Here is a 19,423-nt window from a genome sequence, read left to right on the forward strand (position 1 = left end):
TCATTTCTAGATGGTATAAATGATAAGTAGACCCAGTGTTAGGCAAGTTGTTGCTTTTATTTATTTATTTTTTTGTTAAATGTTCAATAAGCAGGTTGTAATAGTTATAATTTGAATATTTATGGTTAAGGCCTCTTATGATTTATTTTAAATGTGCCTTTTTTTATTATATTGCTTTTATTCCAAGAAACCCAATGTTACACATGGATAATGTATACATATGTATATTTCAGTTATTGCTTAACAAATGTTGTTTCCCAGTTTTAGTGCTCAAATTGATGGGTTGTGATTTAAGAGAGTTGAGCCAGTGTGGAGATTGGCAAACGGGTCTGTGGTCTCATTTCCTATTATTGTTGTTGTTGTTTTTTTTTTTTTAAAGCTCTATTGAGACATTGTTTGCACACCATAAAATGTATCTTTTTAAAGCACACAATTGAGCGACTTTTAGTGCACTTAGTGGTTGCACAACCATCACCACTGTCTAATACAAGAACATTTTCGTCACCCAAGAAGAAATCCTGTGCCCATTCACAGCCACTCCCTGCAAGAGCCCTCCCCTCAGCCCTTGACAGCACTAGTCTACCTCAGATTGCTGTGATTTGCATAGTCTGGACAATTCCTATAATGTGTGGTCCTTTGTGCCTGGTTTCTTTTAATCAGCACATTGCTCTTAAGGTCTATGTTGTAGCATGAGTTGGTTCTTCATTCCCTCTTTACCACCTTGTAGTCCATCATGTGGCTGCATCCCATTTCCTCTGTTCATTCACCGTGTGTGAATCTTTGAGTAGTTTTGTCTTTTGGGAGGTTATAAATAACACTATTGTGTACAGTGGCATGCCTGTTTATGTGACATGCGCTTTTAGTAACCCTAGTACATACCTAAAAATAGAATTGTTGGGTCATTCACTTCCTCATGTTTACGCTGTTGAGGACTCACCAGGCCATTTTCTGTGGTGGCCACACCATTCCACATCCCCACCATCGACACGTGGGGACTTCCATGTCTCCACGTCTTTGCCTACATTTGGTGCCCTCACTCTTCCTTATGACTTGGTGTCTTCTTATGCTCTTGATCCCCCTAGTAACTAGTGATGAGCCTCTTCACTTGTACACAGTGTATGTTCAGTTCCTTTCCCCATTTCTCAGTCCAGTTGTCCTTGTAGTATTAAGTTGAAGGAGTTATTTATACAGTTTGTGTATAAGATGTAAATTTAATTAATCTCCTCCCATCCTCCCTTCTTCCCTCTTCTTCTTCTTCTTCATCTTCTTCTTTTTTTTTTTTTTTTTTGGTCATACCTTTGAAACCATTTCCTAATCCAAGGTAACAAAGATTTATTATCCCATTTCCCCTATGAGTTTTACCCTTCAGCTCTTACATTTAGGTCTCTGATCTCTTTTAAGTCAGTGTGTGTGTGTGTGTGTGTGTGTGTGTGTGTGTGTGTGTGGTGGGACCCAGCATCATTCTTCTGCACATATGTGTTCAGTAGCCTCAGGATTCCTTAATGAAAAGATTGTTGTCCTCCCTTCCATCATCATGGTATCCTTGTCAAAAGTCAGTTGACCATAAATGTGAGGCCTTATTTCCAGCTTCTGACTTCTATTTCCTTGAGCTTCCATGTTTCAGACGTGGTGAACTTTGAAACATTCTCCTTCCTTTGCCCGTGAGAGTGAGATGAGTGTTCTGCACCATGTGTAGGCTTGATGCCGGCTTCTCACCTCGGAGCTATGCATCCGGGATGAGGAGTGCTCTGAAACTTGTAGTCTATGCTGTGGTCCAAGGTCCTGTGGTAATGCCAGTGCTCTTAGGTTAGTGTTTCCAGGGGGAAGGGGCCCATCTGGAGAGAGAGTGGGGAAGGGGAGAGGGGGAGAAAGAGAGAGAGAAAACTAGAGGAGAGGCAGGCAAATTAGGGCAGGAGATACCTTGATACAACTTGCGTATCTTTAAGAGATCTCAGTTTTGTTAGGCTAACTATTTCTTCTTTGAATTTACCAGCAGAGAAGCAACTTCTAGTTAAGTTAGTAAGTGGTGGTTACAGCAAGTCTTGGTGCCTTGGAGGAGCCTTGTGCTGGCTAGTTTAATGTCAACCTGACACAAACTACTGTCACTTGGAAGAGGGAATGTCAATGAAAAAAATGTCACATTTTCCCCCATTAGCCTGAGACAAAGACAAGTCTGTGGTTCATTTTCTTGATTGGTTATTGATGTGCATGGGCTGAGCTCCCTATGAGGCGGTGTTACCCCTGAGCTGGTAGTTCTGAGTGCTATAAGAAAGGAGGCTGAGCAAGCCACAAGTGCAGTCCAGTAAGCAGCATCCTCTATGGCTGCTGCTTCCAGTTCCGGACACTAGTTTCCTGCCTCGAGTTTCTACCCGGATTTTCCCCAGTGATGGAGTGGGACTTGAGAGTTATAAGATGATTTTGGCCATGGCATTTCATCCCAGCGATAGAAACCAACGAAGACAGGCACGTTGCAGCCTGCTCAAGAGGATCATGGGTCTTGCGGCTCTTCTCCCTACAGTGCCATATAGTCTTCTCATTAAGTTCTCAGCACATGGAGATCTGGGATGATGCCAAAGCATGAATTCCCAGTGTGCTTTTTTAGAAAATATCTTTACATGGGTGCAGGAAAGATGTGCTCAAACTGTTTGGAAAATGCACCCAAAAAGGACCAGGGTGAACAAACAGTCTCAACAGTTTCAATCAAGTGTCCGTCATAAATCTGCACCTTTCCTAAGTGGCAGGAGTCCAGTGGGCAGCAGTCTGTAGAATTCTGGGGGTTTTCAGAGAGAAAAAGACCACAGAGGTGTCTGTGTTGTTTCCTTTCTCTCCCGTTGGCCTTCATCCATGCCTGCATTGCACTCATAGTCACCAAGCAGCCATCCATCTTCAACTTGATTGTCACCTGCCACAGGACTTTTTATTCCCTTAATGACAACATTCATGATGCACGTTGAGCTGCTCTCAGGTGGTGTTGCCTTCATAGGAGAGCTCTTTGTATTGCTCTGGGGGCTCTCTGTGTATGACTTTCAACATGCAACTCCATTTCTGTCCACGGCATTTACAGAATCCAAAGGAACCCCACTTTCCACAGAAGTATTTGAAGAAGGGCATCCTTACGTCTGTGACATCACAGACAAGTATTCCTGTTTGCCCTGGAATGCGTCCTTATTTTCTCCCTCCGTTTCCATGTTGTAGGAATTCAAGTCTCTCTCCTCGTGTCCTCTTTTTTCGGAATCCCATCCCACGCCACTACAGGGCTGTCTATTGTCCTACTATGTCATGTGGGCAGCCTTGACGCACCATCAACCCCCTAAAAATATGGTCAACCATGACTCCCATATTTGGAAGGACCTGACATTAAGACTTACCCTCACTGCTCTTAAATCCTGGTAAATGAGGTAAATACTCCAAAAGGGAAATTCCTCATTTCCCAACAGATAACCCTCCCTGGGCTTGACATAGAGTCAGAAAAAAGGCTACAGCCCAGGAACAGCAGAGCGTTGAGGCTGTCATCTACATGTGTCCTGTCATAGGGAATGGAAAAGGACAAAATCCACAAGGGCCAAGCACACTCCCAACACCGACTAGGTGCTTTATGTGCCCTGCTTCATTTTGTCTTCCTGGGAACTTAACGGATGGTGCCTTGTTTGCTAGATGGACTCAGAGAGTAAAGTGCTACATGACTCAGATCAGGCAGATTAAAAGCAGTCATATTTCCACTGTCAAAAGTGAGTTGGGAAATTTCCACGCATTTCCTGCATTCAGTTCACCTCTTTCCTAGTAGAATACCCTTGTGTCCACCAGAGCAATCACACCATCGCAAGTCTGAGGCTGATGAATCCAGCTCATCTCTTTATATATGGTCTTTGGTTTCCATTTTACAAAGAGCAACAGGAAATAGTTGGGGTTGGGGATTGAGAGTGAGAGGGTCTTGTGTATTTGAAAATACCCCAGTAACCTGTCCTTAAGAATGTGAGACAATTCAAGGTGGATTTTTAAGAGAAACAGCTTGAGAAAGCCTTATCAAAGGTTTGGGGGCTTGTTGGAGGCAAAGTACTCCAGTTAGAGAACCTGATATCCAGAGTATAAAAAGTAGGATCTGGGCAAAACAAAGACATAATAAAGCCAGGGCCGTGGGTCTGCCACCAGTACCCCAGAGCAGGGTGCTGAGAACACTGCTGCTGTCAAAGGCTTCTGACACAAAGATCACAAGGGAAGTCCCTGGTTTAAGAAGCGTAGGAATTGCTAGAAACATGATCCTCCTCCTCCTCCTCCTCCTCCTTTTCCTCCTCCTTCGGTTTTTGTGAGACAGGGTTTCTTTGTGTAGCCTTGGCTGTCCTTTGTAGACCAGGCTGGCCTCCAGCTCAGAGAAGTCCACATGTCTCTGCCTCCCCGAGTGCTGGGATTAAAGGCATGTGCCACCACTCCTGGCAAGATCTTCCTCTTATAGATGAATTGTCCAATTAGGATAAGAGTTGACTTGAAGGAATTGTACAGCAGCAAAGTTACCTGACTCAGTTTATCTCAATATGTCCAAAGCCACTTGGCCAGAAAACACCTTTGTCTCTGGCAATTCCTATTCATATCCCATAGGAACCATGCTCATCGTTGGATCTGCAAGGTGGGAGGGAAGTTCCTGTCAGCAGTCTTCCTTTCCTGGTGGAGGCAGAAGAAAGTGGGAATGCTCCAGATAGAGTAGGCGCAGGATCCCCAGGGCTGTGGGTGTGCGTTAGGAATCAGGGCAAAATGACCAATGGCAAAGGCTCCTCTGGGAGGTGAGGTTCCACCCTTCTGGGACGCTTCCATCCAAGGAAAGAGCTGATGGCCAGTGGGTATGTGTGTTGCCTATTTTTATGTCAACTTGACACAAACTATAGTCATCTGAAAAGAAGAAACCTCAACTGAGAAATTATCTTCGTAAGATAAGATCAGGGTGTAGGCAAGCCTATGGGACATTTTCTCAGTTAGTGATTGATATGGGAGGGGCCCGCCCCCGCCCGCCCCCGCCCACCCCGCCCATTGTGGGTGGTGTCATCCCTGGGCTGGTGGTCCTGGGTTCTATAAGAACCTACCTGCCTCCCAGTAATCCTTGGGGAGCAAGCCAGTAAGCAGCACCCCTCCATAGCCTCTGCATGAGGTCCTGCCTCCAGGTTCCTACCCAGTTTGAGTCCCCACCTTGGCTTCCCTCAATGGACTGTGGCTGCCTGGGGTACATTTACCTAAATAAATAAGCTAGATTAACTCCTCTCCTCCCCAAGTTGCTTTTGGCCATAGTGTTTCATCACAGCAATAGTAACCCTAACTAAGACATCATGGAAGCCCCAAGGTATTACCCAACCCTTCCACAAAAGCCCTCTCATCCATACGGGAGGGAAAGGCCTTTATCCAGGTAAAATAATTGCTCCCACCTGCCTCCCCACCAAAAGAACAAGGGGGGAGGCAGCGGAAAGACTCAGGTCCTTAGTCATCACTTTCTATAAAGCTTTCCTTTCCCTTTCTCCCCCTAGATTAGAGTAGGGATGGGAGCCACACACTTCCTTCATCTTTTGGCCTCATCTCACTTGTAAACTGTTTGTGTTAGACTGGTGAATGCTAAGGTTCTTCCCGTTAACAGTTTAGGAACTGTTTTAAAGGCTTGGCTATCAGAATTCTAATTTCCTGGGCTGTTACTAACCAGTCGCAAATTTTGCGTCAACAATTCTCCTATGAAGGACTTTCCAAGAGAGTAACTTTGAGGCCCAAATGAGGTAATATAGGGACCACTGGGGATTGGAAGGCTGTTGTCAAGTAGAAGGTGGTATTTTCCATTTGGAGCTTGGCACCCATGGGTGATGGTTGCCATCTGCTTCTCTATTTTTCCCCACACGTCTCCTCCCTACTTGTCCCCTGTGAGGTGGTGTTTCTCCCCCCATTGGTCACTAATTTGCCTTTGTTGGAAGTGCTGGCCTCCCACATGCTCACTGGGTGGTCAGGAGTTGGACTAATGTCGATGATTAGTAGGCTTAAAATAATTTCAGATTTGTCTTAATTTGGATGGAGGTTGAACTGCAATATACCCCTGGCCTGTTTATGTAAAAAGACTTTCTGCCAATGATATTAAACCATATGAGTCAGAGATGGAACTTATTTATCTAGGAACACAGTGTTTTAAAGTAGCTGGAGGGACACCACTTGTACCCAACAGGACTGTGACAGTAGAAGCGGAAAACAGCCTTGTGTTGGAGGCTGTGCTCTTTGTCTCCTAAGGAGGGCCTTCCAGTTGACACTCCAGCCTCTGGAGGATGCTCTACAGTGGGCTGGGAGTCATTTGTCTGACTTCTGTCTATTTGTGAGGCTGGACCAACCCTGAGTTTTGATAACAGTATGACAAGATTTTAGATATTGCCACTTACCTTGTCAATTCCTCTGGGCGTGGGCTTTTTTTTTTTTTTTTTTTTTTTTTTTTGCTAAAGCCCAGGATGTGATCAATGAAAGATTCTAGAGAAACAAAGGATATTAGTTATGAAGCTAAACTGCAAAGGGAGTGTGCAAAGGCACACTCGGTGCTTTGGTTGTGCATAGCTAAGCCATGGGTTCCATAGAATTTCTATCTGACTGCTTTCCTGCCAGGAGCTATGTTCCTTTGGTCCAGGATTCTAACTTCCTGGGATGTTACTAAGTAGTTGAAAAACTTGCATGAATAATTCTTCTATAAAGGACTTGCCAAGAGAGTAACTCAATGCATTACAACTCTTTCTATACAAACCTCCTTCTTCCACCCAAACTTTCTCAAACTTTGCTGATTTCACACCATTCATTTTTCATAGGCTGCTCAGAGAGTGAGTTCACCTGCTTGTCATCAGTTTGGTTCTGGCCTTTTAAAATGAATGGATAGTTTGCGAGTACGCGTGTACACAGACACACACACACACACACACACACACACACGTATACACATCTATGTGTGTGTATGAGTGTGTGCATGCATGTCATGTGTGTGTTGTGTATTTGATGTTGGGTCTCCTCTTTGGTCACGCCCCACCTTGTTCATTGAGGCAGAGGCTCTCAGATGGACCCAGAGCACACAGTTTTCTTGCTAGCCAGTTTGCCCTGGAATTCCCTGTCTCTGCTTTCAGAGTGCCCGAGGAGTTACAGGTGGGCTACCCTCACTTCCCACCTCTGTACATGAGTTCTGGGGCTCCGAACCCTGGTCTTCACGTCGACTACTTACATGCAAACACTTTACCCACTGAGCCTTCTCAGGCTACAACAGCTGAGGTCAAAGGGCCTTCACCTGCTGAAACCAATGCTTTGTTTATATTACCTCATTAGCTCGCCCAACAACCAAGATGGCTGCTACTGTAATCTTCCCCCCTTTACATGCAGATACTTGAGGTTAGACTGAAGGAATAGCTGCAGACTGCCTCCTTGTAGCTTCTTTTCTGCAAACATTATTAAAAAAACACTCCAAGGCAACTGACAATCTGTCAGTTTGGATCACAGGGTATCTCCTTAGGGTTCTTTCAGCAAAGACGTCTTCTTGGCTACCCCATCAATCCCCCCAATCTGAGACCCACCGGGGTTCCTGTGCCCTCTTTTCCTCCCGCCTTTACGCACCTCTGGCTCAGTTATGCCCAAGGCCTCGGAAGAATGGGCCATCAAACCCTCATTCTGTCTCAGTTTTAATGGAATTTGGAAGGAGTTCCCAGCCTGGAGATTTTGCTATTTGGTGTCTTTTTCCTTGTGGTATGGTTGGAAAAATAAGCTGAGGACCTTGGGGAGAAAGAAGCTGTGTCTGGTTCTGTGGGCCTGGCTGGGTGCTTGTTGCCTGTGCCATGTGCCCACAGGGAGACAATGGGCATACTGAGTGAGAATGTGGCCCATGGACCCCTGAGCCCTGAGGTCAGATTGTGTTCCCTGAAACAAAGCTCTGGACTTTGCCTTTTAGTCATGTGTCCCATTCTGTCTGCCCTGGTAACCTTGGGTGGAACTCTCAGCGTACCCTAGGAAAGGGGCTTTCAAACAGCTGAGTTCTCTGCAGCCTGTTTGGCCATAATGTCCCTGCTGTAACACGCAGCATCTGGCCCAAGGCCTTGGATATTGCCTGGTACACAGTCCTTATGTGAGAGGCACAGCAGTGGGCTTACGGAACTTAGGAGTGAGTCATCTTGGCATCTCAGCCCTTGGGACAGTTCCCCAGAGGTGACTATTGGCCAAAGAGGAGAAAGCAGCCAGCCAGGGCTCAATTAGTCCTGTTAAAATGCTGTCCCTGGATAGGAATGGCTCTAGGAAGCAGCCCCTGTAGGGCTTATATGATCTGCAGGCAAAGCCAAGTCCCCAGGGGCACTTTCCACCCACAGCTGTGGCATTTACTAGAGGAGGTTAGGCCTATGGGGAGACACCTGGCAGGTGCTGTTGATATGACCGAGAATCGTCACTGCTTTGACCACTCCATACTACTTCATCACAACCCAGAAGTGAGACTGCCTTACTGGGGCCTTCCACTTAGACACTTATCATCCATCTTATACAGAGGAGGCTCAAAGAGCTACGTAATGTGCCTTATCTGTAACTGGCTAGACCAGGGTTCAAACTCTGGCCTGTCCTGATTTCTTCCCATTCCACCTCTAAACTCATTGGGAAAGAGTGCTACCAAATCTGGGGTGCTGACGGTGGCTGAGCATCTGGGGTGTCACCATTGCTGTAAGGTGAAGAAGGAGCAGAGGGTGGCTCTGGAGTCTGCGCACTAGCGAGTGTCCCTGCAGAGGTGACAGCAGTGTGCTCTGTTGGACAGCAACCGGACAAGAGACTATTTTATTCTATCCTATCCATGGACAGGCTCGGGTGAAGCAACTTGCCTTGGGGAAAGTTATAGTGTTTGATACCCACACAAGGGCACAATACTTTGCATAGCGCTTGCCTTAGCAATAGCTTCTGGCTCCCACCCAGGCTGTCAGAACGCTCTTTTTCACTGTCTTTTTCTATACCTCTCTGCTCAATTTGTATGCAATTACTGTCTGGCCTCGATTCCAATATGTCCTTGATCCCAAGAGGCACACTTTCCCCACACTTTAATATCTTTGCAAATGGCACCACACATTTGTTGTTGCGATACACACTTCATGTGGCGTGGCTTTTTAAATTGCTGTTGCATTTTAGAGTTGATAGGAGACCAAGAATGGAGGAAAGAGGGGAATTCATGCCTTTATTCAGCCCGTCAGTCACCCGCAACAGATGTCAGCATTATACTAGATTCTGGGGACTCTGAAACAATTAGTCTGCAGTCCTTGAAGTTATAGTCTCGAGTGCCAAGGGGGACCCTGCCAACTCGACAGCTCGAGCTTGCTGGCTTGGCACGGGAAGAGATTGAAGAAACCAGAGACTGGCTCTGAGGGGAAGGTGTGACATGAAGGGGAGCAGAAGGATTAGGAGAAGGTTGGAGACAGGTGGTCAGATACAGTGTCGTGGATAAACTGAGTGACCTGAGCCAACAAAGTCTCGGAATCATGAGAGACGAGGCTGTGTTTGGGAACATCCAAGGGTGCGTTGTGGCCAAAGTGGAGGGTGCATGTGGAGCCTTGGGTATAAAAGTGACACTAGAAGGATGGGCAGGGACATATTGTTGGGGACCTCAAGTACCTGGGTGATTAGTTCAATTTTTATCTTGAGTCCAAAAGTGAAGCATTGCGGGGTTTTGCAGGAGGGAGTCTGTGCTGATAGGGTTTAGAGATTCTGCAGAAGAAACAGATGGGAAGAGAGCAATGGGTGGATGGGAGAAGATAGGGGGTGGGTGGGTGGGTAATAGCTATTGGAGGCGAGAGAAGAGCTACTCTGAAGATGAAAAGAAAGCCTCACTTTAGTTAGCCACTCCAGACAGCTAGAACTGATCCTGCAGGCTTGAAGATCACCCAGTGGGTACAACTGGGCCTCTAAAAGAAGATCCTGCAGGCGCGAGGGGGCTCTGTCCTTGTCTCAGGAGAGCTGTGTTCCCACTAGACAGGCTTGTGTTGCTTATGAGAAAATCTTAGCATTCATCTCTACTTGTTCAAGAAGGGCCCTGGCATTCCCACAGATACCTGCCCAATTCATTCTCCACTCAGCCTGTTTTACAGTTGGATGGGAGCATATGCCAACTCTGGGGGAGAAGTACAGGTATTGGAGTAATGCATCACAGGCTAACCTCAGTGGGCGCGTTTCCATAGGATGCAGATGTTGAGAGCTTGGAGTCATAAGAAAGGAGCAGGAGCAAAGAAAGGGATCATAAAGCCAACAGGACATTGATGGCTGGGTCCACCTAACTGTTCTACCTTTGAGAGACATCCTGGGACATATGTGGGAGTGGGAGGGGGTTTTCTGATGTACGGATGCTTGCAAGGGACGAGGGATGATTGAACATGACCTGAGACTTATGATTCTCTTCCTTTTCTCTGAACAGGTGCAGTGCCATACTTACACGGGGTACTGCTGGTGTGTCACCCCAGATGGGAAGCCCATCAGTGGCTCTTCCGTGCAGAATAAAACTCCTGTGTGTTCAGGTACCATAGGAAGGGGCAGGAGGAATGGAAAGGGTTGGAGAGATTCAGCGAACTTGTTGGCTGAGCTCTGAATCTCACAGGCGGAACTTTAAAGGGTTGGTGTGGTAAATGAACCCTTTCCCAAGTCAGAAGGGTCCCACTCTGTGCTTGCTTGTAGTCAGCTAGATGAAGAGTGTCCAACTGTGGGGTGTGTGTGTGTTTATGTTTCTGGTCCAGTGCTCTTTTCCTAAGCATTGGCTACAGCCCCTTACAGCTGAGATGGCATATATCTAGGAGTTTGCTATTGTTTACTGCCTGTAGTGGACCTTGAAAAATGCATTCTTTGTTGATTTCAAAGCCATATGAAGGTTCAACACCAAAGGCTCCAGTGGTTGATTGATTGGTGATGTCTGTCATGGACGCAGGAAAGGAGGGGTAGCTTCTCTGCTGCATCTTTACCATCTTGAATATTGTAATGAACAACAATGGAAAACTTGCCTAACAGTGAGCCTTATGTCTGGCTGGTCCTCTGTAATGCCTGGAAGATGAAAAAGACTCCAAGTGTCAAAGCTTCTCCCTGAGTAGGTGCTAGATCTGGAATGGACCCCAAATCCCTTATTCTTAGGAAACTTTTCTGATACTTTAGAAAAGTATGATAGTGATCTATTGAGTTGATCCGTAGCAAAAATTACATTTTCTACTCCCGACTTTGTAAGCATACAGTGTTTGCTGTTAGGTCAGTTTAGTGGGGTTGTTGGGGATGCATTCACACAAGCCCCACACTTCCCCTTCATTAGTTACCCCCTCAAGGCTGCCCTCAAAACAGCCAATCTCATCCATCCACTTGTGTATAGGGATTGGATTTTTACTTATTCCCAATTTTAAGTGCAAGCAATGTATAAAATGTTATTCTAACCTAGTTCCAAAGGACTTTAGTCTGTGTTAACTTTTTCATGGTTTTCAAATTTTAAAAATAAAATTTGTTCTCTTAAAAAAAAAAAAAACCGCCCTTCTGTTTAAAAAAAGAAAGTATGTGGAAAGGTTAACAAGAACATATGTAAGAATGTATGTTAGGGATCAAAATTTACTGGCCAAAAGGGAAGTTTACTTATTTGTGGTTTACACAGAAACTAGAAACCTTAATTGGGTTAGGACGAGGAAGGGCAGGACTTGGCCCTCCTTGTGAATGACCTGGAACGCTTCATTTAAAGCAAACAAATGCACTAGACACAAGCCCCCTGCAGGGTAAGATAACAGAATCCTCCCAGAACGACTGTACAGAGAAAAGTGTGGTGTGGGTTAGGAAAATTAGGGCTCTCAGTTTTCTCTTGTGGGCAGGCGGGATCTCCACAGAGTGGGTTTACCCTGCACATGTGGAGTTGGCCTTCAAGGAGAAAGCAGGTGCCACAGAGTTAGGCCTGGATGACAGGGTACATGTGGCATCCCAGAAGAAATGGGGCAAATGTTTGGCCAACATACAGGCTGCCCCCTCCCTGAAGAACAGGCTGTGTCTAGAAAATTGTTTCCATGCCTCAGACTATTTGGCCCACTCAGTACAATTGGGCCAACAATTTTCTACTTAATGCAGATGGAAAATCACCGATTTCCTGCCCTGACCAGCAAGGGATGTCAATCATTGCGCTTTCAGTAGGAGGGGGTTTCTTTTCAGTTGGCCCTAGTGACTGGATGTGGGTTAGAACATGGAGCTGGTGAGAAGAGGGGGCGTGCAGGGGTGTGTAAGTGAGGGGACAAATATTGGAATGTTTGCATGGATGTGGAATTTTGTAAAAAAAAAAAAAACAAAAAACCTGGGTCAAGATTGGTTCCAGGGAACCTGGAAACCATAGTTCATCTCAAAACAGTCTGGGTTATCAGTGACATTGATGTTAAACAAACCCCACTCGACATGCATGTGCACACTAGCTTTGTATATAATATCCTCAATGTGTATACAATGCATATATACCATGTGCTCATAACATCAGGCTCTGCCAAGTGTTTGACAAGAACCAACCACAGTGCCCGCTGACTCTAGTGCTTCTGTTTCCTCTCTTGCCCAAGGTCCAGCCACCGACAAGCCCTTGAGCCAGGGTAATTCAGGAAGAAAAGGTGAGTGGAGTTTTATGCTTCGTTCAAATGTTTGCTTCGAAAGCCAGTTGTAAGCAGCGCTCTTAGCTGAGAGAGAGGGAGACTGGGGTGAAAGCTAAACATGCACCAGACTTCCGGTTTCCTCCCCGAAGCACTAGAGAGTGCACCCAGAGAGTGATGGCAATGGAGCTGTCATTGTTTCTGAGGAAGGAGAGAGTGTGGGACACAGAGTTGGGTAGGGACCACCCTTATGTGAGTCCTGCTCTCTGGGAAGATCAGTTGGTCAACTACCAACATGTCTAGTGTTCAGCCGAAGAGGATGGTGAAAGCAGGGCATGCAAGTCTACCCTTGCCACTCTTGTTTGTAAACTCATCTGAGTGTCCTCCGTCCCCTGCCATTTTCCTTAAGAGCGTGTTCTGATGTATCCAAAGTCTCTCCTTGAAGTCCAGGCTGACTTCATGGGTATGCAGCCAGTGCAGTTGTCCTGAAATTCTCAGCCATGTTGCCTTGACATCAAGAGGATGGTGACATGTGTACAGAGGCAGAGGAGACACGTGTCTTATGTGTGTCTGCTGCCAGGCCTTGTGACCCTCAAAGTATCACATGGTTTGTATCCATAGCATGCTTAAGGTTTTGATTTTGTTTCTTTAAACCTAGAACAACACTAAACAGCAAATTAGACACTACCATTACAAGTCAAGAGATAGATAGATAGATAGATAGATAGATAGATAGATAGATAGATAGATACTGTGGGAGAGAGGGTAATGTTTTCTATTTTAAACTGCTAATGATAGTTTTTCCTGCCTCCTCCTTTTAACAAAGGGCCCATATTTTTGCTTCCGTCTGGTTCTCCCACTTTAAATAGCTGCTCCCTGTAGTATGCTGCCAACCCAAGTGGCTTGGAAGACAGTCTGAGTCCCAGGGCTCACAACGGCTAGCTCCTGGGGCAGCACACACAGCAACCTGGAAAGCAGCTGGCTATCCATTTAATCACACATGCAGTTGATGCCAAGCTTCTCTCCACCTCACGCTGACCTTGAGGCTTCCTACCTCACCTAGGCTTTGGTAACTGCATGCTCCTAAGAGTCCGGTAGTGTGAGTCAGCACAAAGTTTACCGTGTGCTACACACCCAGCCACATGGAGACCAGGGCAGCCACTGCACTGAAGGTAGGAGTTAAGGCTTTAGAGAAGCTGTTTCTCTCAGATGTGGTCCTCCAAGAAGTAGAAGGGTGGTATCCCCATGGACTGCAACAGTGGGTCCACAGCTAAGTGGCTCCTCTTCTCCTGAAGAAAGAAGGTGGGAAGAAGAGAACAGATGTCTTTTCATGTCCTTCCCAGAGCTGGGGATGCAGGCCAGGGATGCTATGGCAGGAGAGTGGAGTGGGGGGCAGTGATGTCTCTCTAGAGGTCTGAAGTCACCAGGGATGTCAGTGGCATGTGACCAGAGGGTTTAGAAATAGGAGTGGTTTTGTTCCTGGGTGTGAGGACCTCATGGCAGAGAAAAACAGTCAACAGTCATGTAAAACTAACCACCCATCCAAACTGATCCTTCCCATCAAAGGGACTGGGGAACACACAGTGCTGACAAACTTGATTTCCAGAAAGGCTGGCTGAGAGATTTGCACTCTGTACTGGATAGCAAAGGGCTCTCTGATGGATGCGTGTGGTCATTCTGGTTCCTCCTAAGCCAGCTGGAAAAGGGCAGGTGGACTGCAAATGGCTTCTACAGTAGGTAGCAGTGAACATCCTTTGCCTCCTCTTAGACCAGGGTCAGCCAGCAGATCTGGAGGAGGCCACAGGAGCCTGGCTCTTCCACACTGATGGAGCCTCAACCTTTAACACAGTTCCTCAAGTGGTGATGACCCACAACCATAAAATTATTTTGTTACTACTTCATAACTGTAACTTTGCTACACATGATGAGTTGTAACATAAACATCTAATATGCGACCAAAGGGGCCATGACCTACAGGTTGAGAACCATTCCTCCTGCGGGGCTCCATGGGGGCATGGCAGCACGTGCTAAGTCTTCCTCCTCCCCCCCCCCCCCCCCCGCGGAGATCTGAACTATGTCTGGGGTCTCATTTCCCCTCCACTTGGAGAATCATTGTAGGTACAGGATCCTTTCTTTGCATGCCATAGGCATACAGAGAAGGCAGGTTTGGGCCACCTGTAGGGAGGGCCACTTGAAGGCACACCTGCTGAGGAAGCCAGAGTTTGAATGGGGACAGGGTGTGAGAGGGCATTTGTAATATCCTGTGTGGCCCTGCAGAGGTTCCTCTTTCAGCCTCTCTTAAGAATGGAATGTGCTCTGCGGGGCAGCAGGTGGGACGGGCACAAAGGCCCCTTGTCTGAGCTCATTGCCTACACGTGGCTTCTCCTGGAAGGCATCTCTCCAGAGTTGGGGTTTGCCAGATGGATGATGTTGGTCTGGGCCCTGGAGCCTAAGGGGCTTGGTTGGAAAGAAGGTACTGCCTTAGGTCTGTGGGTGTGAGGGATGGGGGTGCTAGGCAGGGATGGGGCCCAGCTTCTCTCTTCCCAGTACCTCTCTTGCCTTCTTGAATATGCCCCCACTGACTGACGCGGCTGGGAAGGATCAGTTCCCTCGGCCTGGAAGGAATGAAAAGACGTATTGTGCGACCTGTTCAGAGTCTGGTCGCCAGCCAGGAGCTAGGCCTCGGAAGGAGAGGAGGAGAAAGACAGAGTGCAGGGACCTGGGGGTGGAAGAGCAGAGAGATAGCAGGAGGGAGGGAGAGAGGCCAGGCGGCAGCAGTCTCCTAGCTTGGCTAGGCTGTGGTTCCTGGGTTCACAGGTGTGGGGCCCCCGAGGGAAGAAGTGGGGGAGGGGGGTGGGCGCTGTTATCTTCCCCAGATGCACGTGCTCCAGGAGGGGAGGAGGGTCACAACTTCAGACTATTTACTTAATCCCCTGGAATGTCCCCTCTTCGCTCTGTTCTTTGCGCCCCTTGTGTTTAACGGACTCCTTTATGGGCACATGTGTGGTAATTAACACGGGCAGTGTAGGTCCCGGGCCATGTGTTTGAGTTTCAAATATCCATTGATCTGGGGCGGTCCCATCCTGCTGCCCCCCTCCTCTTCTCCTCTGGTCCTGGCGGTTGAAGACAGATGGGGGTGGGGGTTGTGAGTATTGGGGTGGGGGTGGTGCACACGTGCATTCACATGTGTTTTATTGATGCCACGGAGGCACATTTGAAGAAAAGACGAGGACCCCACAGTCCCTCTAGCGCTAAGGCTCTTCTGCTAAAACAGCTGAAGGCTGCAAGAGTTGAGAAATGGGCTGATTTGGGGTTTTCATTGATGTAGTCCGAGGGCAAATGGCTGGGAAGCAGGCTATGTTTTCTGGCTATTGAATTGACTGATCTGGAGCAGCCTGCACCGAGGCCCCTGTGGGCTTTTCTGACCCATTTCTTTTGGGATTGAGATGTGAAGATTTCTAGGTGAGCATGCAGGATAACTCACGGGGTGGGGGGTGGGGGGAGTGGAGCTGCCTGACCCAACCACCTGTGAAGTATCAGGAAGACAAATCCCCACCTCCCAGGAGGAGACTGGGAGTGGTTAAGAGCAATCTGGAGGGGAAGATACCAGAGAGCATGCGCAAGGGAGTGTCTCTCCCCGCCCCCCACTCCCTCAAGACTGGAATCACCTAGTCCTTGGGGCTGATGCTGTGACACAGCAAGCGACAGCTGAGGATCATCAGAGAAAGTTTTCTGAAGTGTTCTCATTTCCCTGGAAGAGGTCTGGGAGTTTTGATGTTTAAAGAAAGTGAGAAAGAAACAGAACCGTGAACACACTCTGCCTAAAGTTTCCATTAGGAACGTCTGTATTTGTCAAGCCAGTCTCAGAATAGGCTGCAGCTTCCAAAGTCCAACTTACCTGTAGTTGGCAGAGTTCTTTTTACTCTCTTAGTGGCTGCTCCACAGTGTGCGCCTAGAGCAAGGAGTGAGTCACATTTATTTCCCCAAGGTCCCTGTCTATGTCTCTATTTTTAGAGGGTCTCATGGACTCTGGTCTGCCGAATGGTGCCAACCTGGGACCTGTGCCCCAGGATCAGAAATAGAGATGGGTGGCTTAGGGCGTGGCGATTGGTGGCAGGTACTCCAGGTGAGAGAGACTCTGTAGTCTCCGACCTTGGCCTCATGGGGGGGGGGGGGGCGTTGCAGGCAATGAGCACACCTGAAGTAAGTATGCTTCAGTTCCCTGAGCCTGGGTGAGGGGTACCAGGCTGGCTGTCCAGGGATACCCTACACAGGAAGCATCATCCTTGTACATATGACTTTAACTTCTACTGAATTTGAGTGGCAACAAGCAACTGATGGATGACTTGTGTTTGCTTACTCTAATACTGTCCCGCTGAACAGAGCTATGCCTACACATTTCCGTTGCAGGGGAAGCAGCCCTTGGCTCCCTGTATGCATATTGCTGCTGTGTTCTGTGCTCTGTGCCACCTCGGCCGAACAGGGCATGTCAAGTGCCAGCTTCTTAGAGCTCAGTCTCAAATGGTGTTCATGAGTGAACATGAATGCCCCCTCCCCTACAGTGTCTGACTTGTTCTTCCTGCTTGGCCCTGGTCTCAGTTCCCTGCCCTACATCTCAGCCCTTGCTCCACATGGCTCAAGGAAAGCCTATGTGTGAGAAGTACTAGACTGAGTCTGAATCCTTGGAGAGGACACGGAATTTAAGGTTCCAGAAGTGCTTCTTAATCAAGTGAATATTCACGTCGCTGTGATATTAGAGAGTTTTGGTGTTTTATGCTGTTCTTTTATTAGGTACGTGTTTATTCAGAGCTTGCAAGGCTTGTGTTTGTTATAGCCACTGACGCTACAGCCATGAATGAACATGGTACGAACCCTAGCCTCATTTTGAGAGGCTCACCTCCTGCCCCCCAACTGGAACCATTGGGTCCTCGGCCACTTGTGATGGTGGCCCTCAAGGGACAAAGTTTCTAGATTCCTAGATTGTGTCACTTCTGTGCAAAAGAGAACATAGGTGGCCTCTCCAAACAGTTCTGGCTGGCAGCCTCTGAGGAAAGAAAGACCCTGAGAGGGGAAGCCTTGGGGTAAGTATGGACTATTGACAAGTCCTCCTACCCTTTGGTTAACACTCCCCAGAGCCTCTGAAGTCCAGGTGAGAGAACTCGGGGGTCACAGGCCAATGGGAATAAGTTTGCTTGCTCATTTCTCCTGAGTCAGAGACAGCCAGGAGTGAGGCTATGTGCTTGGATGTGTCTTGGGGCCATTTCTTATTCCTTAGCCCCAGCTCTGAAGGCCACATGGCTCCTGCTGTGAAGGTGGATGATCTATCATAGGTAGGTCTCAATGCAATGATTCTGTACCTGCTGGGAGAGAGATATGAAATCTAGGGCTGTTTAGGGCTGTTTATCATCAGATTTCTACGCAAGGGCAACAGGTCAGAGTAGTTAAAACACTTCTTTAAAAAAAGAAAGAAAAGGTGGGAGGAATGATTTTTATCTGCTTTAAGACAGTGAAATGTTGGAGGAAGGACAGATGCCCCTAAGTCAATGGAGAATAGAGAACTCAGAAACACCCACAACAGAATAGACACCTTATGGAGTGACAAAGGCAAGAACTCAGAAACACCCACAACAGAATAGACACCTTATGGAGTGACAAAGGCAAGTCGGTGTGGGAAGGACAGGCTACCCTGCCAAGGGTTATGTAGCAACCAGCATCCACAGACTGATACACGGTAGAAGAACAGGGGCTGCAGAGATGGTCCAGCAGTTAAGAGGGCTTTCTCCTCTCCCAGAGGACCTCAGTTTGGTTCCTAGCGCTCATATCAGGCACCTTATGACACCTGTAACTCCAGCAGATCAGACACTGGCTTCTGGCCTCTGTGAACACCTGTCTGACACAGACACACTCACACATGCCTGATTAAAAATAATAAAACTTAACAAACATAAAATAACTAGAAAATTCTTAAAACCCCAACCCAAATGTTATGCTTTATGAAAAATAACTCATAATGGATCATAGTCTGTACTGTGGAATATAAAGCTGTTACAACTTTAAAAAGAGTCCTTGTGAAAAATTTTACTACTCAAGATGTGAGGGTGTATTTACGAAGCATCTGCCTGACATAGGATTTGTGCCCAGAGCATAGAAACAACTTTATAAACTCAAAAGTTAGAAAAACTTTCAATTAACAAGTAGACAGGCTATATACACAGACACATCACCAAAGCTGGTCTACAGAGGGCAAAGAGCCCATGGAAGATGCTCAGCATTGTAGAAATGCAAGTGAAGACCTTGTTGAGCTTTCATGATTAGGAGGGATAAAAGCTGTCTCCATACAAAGTGTTGGTGAGGTGGCCAGAGGCTGCATCCACCTACCCTGCTGGTGAGGACTTAGAGGGAAGGGCCACGAAGACAAATGCTTTGGAAATCTCCCTCCTCAGCTTCCTCTCCCTCTCCTGCCCTCTGCCCCCACCCCCCCACCCCCGCCTGCTCTTCCCTTTCTTTCTTTCATTCCTTTGACAGAGTCTAGCTGTGCTGTTCAGGTTGGATCTTGGATTCATGATTCTATGGCTGTAGCCTTCCAAATGCTAGAGTTAGAGATGTGAACCACCATCCTGGAAGCATCTGTAAACAAACAAACAAACAAACAAACAAACAAACAAACAACCCTCCCTAGGAGTATACTTAACCCCAGTGTATCAGTTATATTCCTGAACATTTATTTAAAGGGTGGGAAGACAGCCACAGATGCAAGATGCAGCTGGTTTATCTATGTCAAAATGGCAACAACCCAAATGTCCTGCAACAAGCAGAATGAGCCGTGTGTCACATGAGTACCA

At 47.2% G+C, this 19,423-nt stretch overlaps 2 protein-coding genes across 3 annotated transcripts in view; both read left to right on the plus strand.

The window, feature by feature from the left end:
• Susd6 (sushi domain containing 6) overlaps positions 1-19,423 on the plus strand; it is a 373,726-nt gene that overhangs the window by 285,023 nt on the left and 69,280 nt on the right. The window lies entirely within an intron of this gene.
• Smoc1 (SPARC related modular calcium binding 1) overlaps positions 1-19,423 on the plus strand; it is a 150,966-nt gene that overhangs the window by 93,958 nt on the left and 37,585 nt on the right. For both annotated transcript variants that reach the window (XM_051148410.1, XM_051148416.1), the window contains exons 4-5: positions 10,415-10,514; positions 12,555-12,602. In XM_051148410.1, the coding sequence (XP_051004367.1) occupies positions 10,415-10,514; positions 12,555-12,602 (148 nt within the window). The remainder of the gene's footprint in view (positions 1-10,414; positions 10,515-12,554; positions 12,603-19,423) is intronic.

The sequence above is a fragment of the Acomys russatus genome, chromosome 1, assembly GCF_903995435.1.
Source record: "Acomys russatus chromosome 1, mAcoRus1.1, whole genome shotgun sequence".
Lineage (NCBI taxonomy): Eukaryota > Metazoa > Chordata > Mammalia > Rodentia > Muridae > Acomys > Acomys russatus.